Below are 6,058 nucleotides of genomic sequence, written 5' to 3'. Positions count from 1 at the left end.
GGTGGCTGAACAAGAGTCTTTAAGATGTCAGAATTGTCAGCGGCAATTCAGTACAGTTACCGGACGCAAAGTGCACCAAACAAGGTTCTGCAAAGCCGGTTTGTCAAAGAATGTCGTCGACAAGTCAAAGTTCGAGCAACTAGAGGCGAGCCTTACCTGTGACAAGTGTGAAAGAAAGTTCAAAACAGTCAATGGCCGAAAAGTTCACCAATCGAGATACTGTGGCAAACCTAAAGCAGTTGCCACACGCGTGTTTTCCTGCAAAGTACAAGATGTTCTCGGAAACGAGTTTGAAAACATAGAAGCGTTCAAGTATCTCGGATCATATGTCAGCCTCAAGCATGGAGACCTGCAGGAAGTCAATTGCAAACTTGCAGAAGGTAGACAACGGTTTGCTAACTTCCAAAATCTCTGGAAGAGCAAGCAGCTCAGCGTGCACCTCAAGTGCAATTTGTACAAAGCACTCGTTTTATCAGCCGTGCTGTACAGCTCAGAGACTTGGACTCTTTCGAAATTAATGGAGAGAAAACTTGAGAGTTTCCACTGTGGTTGTCTTCGGAGAATCCTACGTGTGTCATATATGGAGAAAGCAACGAACGAAGAAATTATGTCAAGATCACGAATGCCCCAACTATCCACGATGATCATGCTCAAACGGATAAAATGGTACGGACAAATCCAGAGAATGGAACCAGGAAGATTAGCCCGCAGTGCCTTCGATTGGGACCCGCCCGATCAATACGTCCATGCTAGACGCGCTCCTGGGGGGCAACGGAGAACGTGGATGAGTCAAATCGAAGGAGACTGTGTACGAAACAAAGTATCGTTCACCAGATTGCAGGAGAAAGCAGCAACCGGGTCAAAGAATGCCTTCAACAATTTCGTCGTACAGCACTTCACAGAATAACCAATCAAATAACTCTTCTTGTTTTGTTTGTATTTGTTGCCAACCGTGCCTTTATTTCATATTTGGAATTAAAGTGTTGAAACAGTAGTAGTAGTAGTAGTAGTAGTAGTAGTAGTAGAAGTAGTAGTAGTAGTAGTAGTAGTAGTAGTAGTAGTAGTAGTAGTAGTAGTAGTAGTAGTAGTAGTAGTAGTAGTAGTAGTAGTAGTAGTAGTAGTAGTAGTAGTAGTAGTAGGAGTAGTAGTAGTAGAAAAAAGACTCAGTTCCAAAACAGGAGTGAAGAGATCATTTTTGCCAGGCATGAAGAGAAACTAAGAGCAACAATTTTTACAAAAAACATTTTACAAAGTATGAACAAGAGATATCGATGTTAAAATGAGTAAGTCAACGAATTTGTATTGAAAACAATTTTTTTGTACGTCACTCTCAACCTCGGTTTCTTTATTTATCATTATCCAAAGCAGAACCATGTTCGATTTTGTCTTCTGGTAACACATTGGTAAGAAAGAAAGAATCTGAAATGCAGAAACACAAGTGCGATCAGAAATGGTCCATCTGAAAACCCTTGATTGAGATTTCTCCAGCATGTGCATATACGTTAAAGAAGGTTGCCATACAGAACAACCGTAAAGAAGGATAGAGAAGACGAGGCTTTGATACAATAAAAGTCTCTTCTTTGCTGAGATCCTGAAAGGCACTTTTCGTTTTATGAAATAGAAAATCTTTTTGCCTTTAGCTAATTCTGTATCAATATGACGCTGCCAGCTCAAATTACTCAATATGGTGAAATCAAGTTCTTCAATATAGTCAGTGTAATCCAATGCTGTCTCACCAAGTTTTAATACTTGCGAACACTCAAAATTGAAAGGTAAAAATTTACATTTAGACGGATGAAAACTCAAGCAATTTAAAATTGACCATTGATGTAAGGCATTAAGGTCTTGTTGCATAAGTTGTTACTCGCAGCGTGTGAAAAATTTTAAATCATAAGCGTACAGAAAAAGTTATCAAGGTGAGATTACATTTGGAATATCATTGTAAATAACAGGAAACGAAGTGGTCCCAGGACAATGCCTTGTGTTACACCAGATTTTTCATTCCAGAACGGAGAGAAATTATCATTCACTTTGATGAACTGTACGCGATTAGAAAGATAAGATTCAAGAGGTACAATGAAATCAGGACAGAAGCCAAGAACTTGAAGTTGAGACAGCAATAGGTGATGAGGTACCATGTCAAAGGCCTTCCTGATGTCAAAATAAACTGAAAGTGCAGAAGAGCTACTGTCTTGAGATTTATAAATATTATTTAAGTAATCAATAATCTAAGTAGTTTAAGTAGTCTGCAAGTTAATCGCTTCGCCTTAGGATAAACAAAATCAAACAAAATACGTTCGAATACCAACGAAAGTTTACAAAAATTACTTATTGGAAGATAATTTTCAACCAAGATCAGTGGTCCTGTTTTATATAAGGGCGTATTATACGATATCTTTCATAAAGAAGGCCAAGTGCAATTTTTGGTAACCCAGTAAAAGAGTTGTTGAACAGCTGGAGAAAAAATAGTCGCGCACTCTATAAGAACGAATGAGGGAATATTATCGGCACCCATAGAGCTCGAATTATCACAGCGCAATAATAAGGTTCTTATCTTTGTTTCTGAAAGTGTTAGGTTGTCTACACAATTTTAACAGAAATTCATAAGATGCTGGTAAATCGTATTTAAGTTTGGGACAAAAAACAACCAAAGAAAGTATTAAAACCAATCCGATCTCAGAGCTAGAGGACAGAGACACTCCGCTATAAGACATAACAGAAGGTAAAGACTTATCGAAGCCAAGTGTTCGCAGCAAAGTGTACTTTTCTGCATCGATCGGAATTAAGTTTGGTTCCATTAGATACAGGTAATTGATCCACATTAGACAAGATAAGATCCAACGTGGTGTGACCTTTGCGAGTGGACCGCTAACAAACTGATTCAAGTTAATTTCCACAAGTAAATCTAAAAACTTAACTTCCTGTGAGTTAATCGATGTAAGTGTTTCCCAATTGATACCGGTTACTATAAAGAAAGAAGATTCCCATTCGCACGTGTGATCACTTAACATCAGGACAAAAATAAGTTTAGCCTTTTTGCGTATGTCCATGCTAAGCCTCCGCGGAGCACGCTCCTTGCGGCGGCGTTCTGAAGTAGAAGCATCGGTAGGAATTACACGTATCGATAGTGTTCATATTTCTGCTACTCGTCTTCCTTTTCACTAGGGTAATATAACATGCTGCGTAACCGTGTGCTTAACGTACGGGGCGGGGGAACAAATGGAAAAGATCCAACGAATTTAGGACCTTATGCAAATTTGATGATAAAATTTTCGGAAAACAACTTCTGCAGCTGGCAAGTGCATGGGGCAGCTGTATAAACACAAATTAATTTATGAACGTGGAGAGAATCCCACGTGCTGAAAATTATAATTGAAAACAACGGGGCATAGAATGTCTTGTGTGAGTGAGAAATAAAAGTCCGTAGGACCACTCAGCTCGCTAATTGTATTGGGAGAAGGAATAACTTGGCACTTTTTTCCTATTAGATAGGGTAACGCAGATAATTGCACCAAGTGACTTTATTTTTCAGAACAAAATGGGTAAAGGTGCTCCTCGAGGTATCCGAACTGCACGAAAGCTGCGTGACCACCGACGTGTCCAGTTGTGGAATGATAAAGATTATAAGAAATCTCATTTGGGAACAGCTCTAAAGGCTAACCCATTCGGTGGTGCATCTCACGCCAAAGGAATTGTTCTTGAGAAGGTTTGTTTGAACGCTTATTTTAAAAATGTGTGTTAAACAAAAAGCGAATTTGAACAAAGGTCGTTCGGGACAAGACCTGTACCATTACCCTCGATTAAGCCTCAATGCCCTCGGAAAACTGTCCAGAATATCTGTGCTTCTTTAGTTACTAGACTATGTTCTTGTTTCCAAATTTTAACCGTTATCATTAAAACGTCATACTAATTCCTCGATTAAGCCTCAATGCCCTCGAAAAACTGTCCAGAATATCTGTGCCCCAAAACTCAATATCGTTCTTTAGTTACTAGACTATGTTCTTGTTACCAAATTTTAACCGTTGTCATTAAAACGTCGTACCAATTCTGAGTTTTCTTTTTTCTTCATATTTATCTTCTTTATTACAAGATTTGAAATAATAACTGCTGCTTGGAGGACTGCTGCCCAGTGTTGGTCAGGGCAGTTTGTTAGGTAACTTTTAATTTAAGCTGTAAGCTAGAAAAAAGAGGAAAAAAGTTCTCGAAAGACCGTAATCAAGTGAATATTTAAAATCAAAATTATTTTTTAAAATCCTACCAAAAGTCGATGCCAGTAGCCAACAGTAGTAGTAGTAGTAGTAGTAGAATAAACTCCAGGGCAAGCTCCCTAGGTGGTTTTCCTCTTTTAAGTCCAAGTTTTAAGTTTGTAGCTTTTCAAAGATGTTGCAGTTTCCACATCTGCATAAGAGTCTCCATGTGCATTTGTTTGTCTCGATGTACTTCCTTTTGAAGAAGTTCACATAGATGTCAGTTAGAGGCCGTTTGTCGGGTTTTTTGGGAAAGCCGCGGATAAGGCAGTTGTAGAGTCTCTTAGTTCGTGCGAAGAAGTTGTCATCGTTCTTTTCCAGTCTGGTTTTGTTTATTGGTAGCTCACCTCTTTGGAACTGTTTTGACGTCATAGGCATTTTGTAGGGCTTTCTCGATGTCATATTTGTTCTGGAGCATGGCTAGCAGCATTAGGACATCGTGCATTTAATGTAGAGATCAATGTACCATCATGATAATAACCTGTAAATTTCAACGCACTGGTTTTTGCTTGCTCGGGCGGTGCTGGGCCATTAGCATCGCGCGTTATGAAACAACTTGCAACTAAAATCAGCGAAAAACGCGGAGAGTTGTACGCCGAAACTATAAGCTACATCCGAACGAAAATCAGCTTCGCACTTCTGAGGAGCTGTGTCCTCTGCTTGAGGGGATGTCGCGCCCTCAAGCCTCGTGTTCTCAGTGAGACTTCGATTAGCGCCGTCGTGGAGGAGGGAAGGCTGCACTGAGTGTATGGCTGCTTAACTTTATTCCTTTGCTCCTTCCTTGATATCCTATTTTTATTTTAATCCTTCCTTACCAGTTCCTTATGTGTGCTATTTATATATATTGGTGCTTTCCTCTCCACTTGTTAGTTATTTCTCCACCAAGTGCTACTCATCATCCCTTATGTTCCGACCTACATCCATCGTTGCCGGATGGTGTACACGGTCCTCCTTTTTTTAGAAAAAAGAAAAATAAGCAGATAACCTGTAAATTGACACTAAATAAGGCACTCAGAAAAGCTTCGTTCGTATCCGAGAACTGCTGAAGGGTCGATAAGGAGGGTCGTTGAATGGAGACTACTGACCACTTAAATGACAAGTGGGGTCAATTTTCAAGCAGATTTGATCAAAATTGAGTATACGTATGTGAGGACGTGCATATTAAGTCAAAATTTCTCGACTTTCAGGCATCTTCGAAAAATACAGTTTTTAATTTGAACAACTATCAATTTTCTTCAAATCCAAAAACACTACTTGAATAAAAATGAACCCGAATCCTAGCTTTTTCGACTTAAATTCAATTAGCTTTGTTGGCTCGGATTTTTTTCTTTACGGCTTTTCTTATGCTCTGAAAGTCAAAATCGGCACTGAAATTCAATCAAAATTTTTAATCTTAGAGGACAGCTGTACCACACTAGATTGTCGAAACTCTGAAGTATGATTGAAATTTAATACTTTTAGGTGGGAGTCGAAGCCAAGCAGCCTAACTCTGCCATCCGAAAGTGTGTGAGGGTGCAGCTGATCAAGAACGGCAAGAAGATCACAGCCTTCGTTCCGAGAGACGGTTCTCTCAACTACATCGAAGAGAACGATGAAGTTCTGGTTGCCGGATTCGGACGAAAGGGTCACGCCGTGGGCGACATTCCAGGTGTCCGATTCAAGATCGTTAAGGTTGCCAACGTATCTCTTCTCGCCATCTTCAAGGGAAAGAAGGAGAGGCCCCGATCTTAGAGGAATATCCGAGTATCTATGCTTTGCAAGAACTCATTGTTTGATTCTTTGAACGAGAATTGAAAGTTTAATTCCTCAAA

General features: G+C 39.6%; 1 protein-coding gene across 1 annotated transcript; it reads left to right on the top strand.

Moving 5' to 3' along the window:
* Nucleotides 1–3,503: 3,503 nt before the first annotated feature.
* LOC142336912 (small ribosomal subunit protein uS12) lies at nt 3,504–6,058 on the top strand. The gene is made up of 2 exons (XM_075385895.1): nt 3,504–3,706; nt 5,709–6,058. Exons 1-2 carry the CDS (start codon nt 3,539–3,541, stop codon nt 5,976–5,978), a joined length of 438 nt encoding a protein of 145 aa, XP_075242010.1. The 5' UTR covers nt 3,504–3,538; the 3' UTR covers nt 5,979–6,058.

Source organism: Convolutriloba macropyga, chromosome 3, assembly GCF_964194025.1.
Source record: "Convolutriloba macropyga chromosome 3, txConMacr16.3, whole genome shotgun sequence".
Classification (NCBI taxonomy): Eukaryota; Metazoa; Xenacoelomorpha; order Acoela; family Convolutidae; genus Convolutriloba; species Convolutriloba macropyga.
This window is presented reverse-complemented; position numbering and strand designations above follow the sequence as displayed.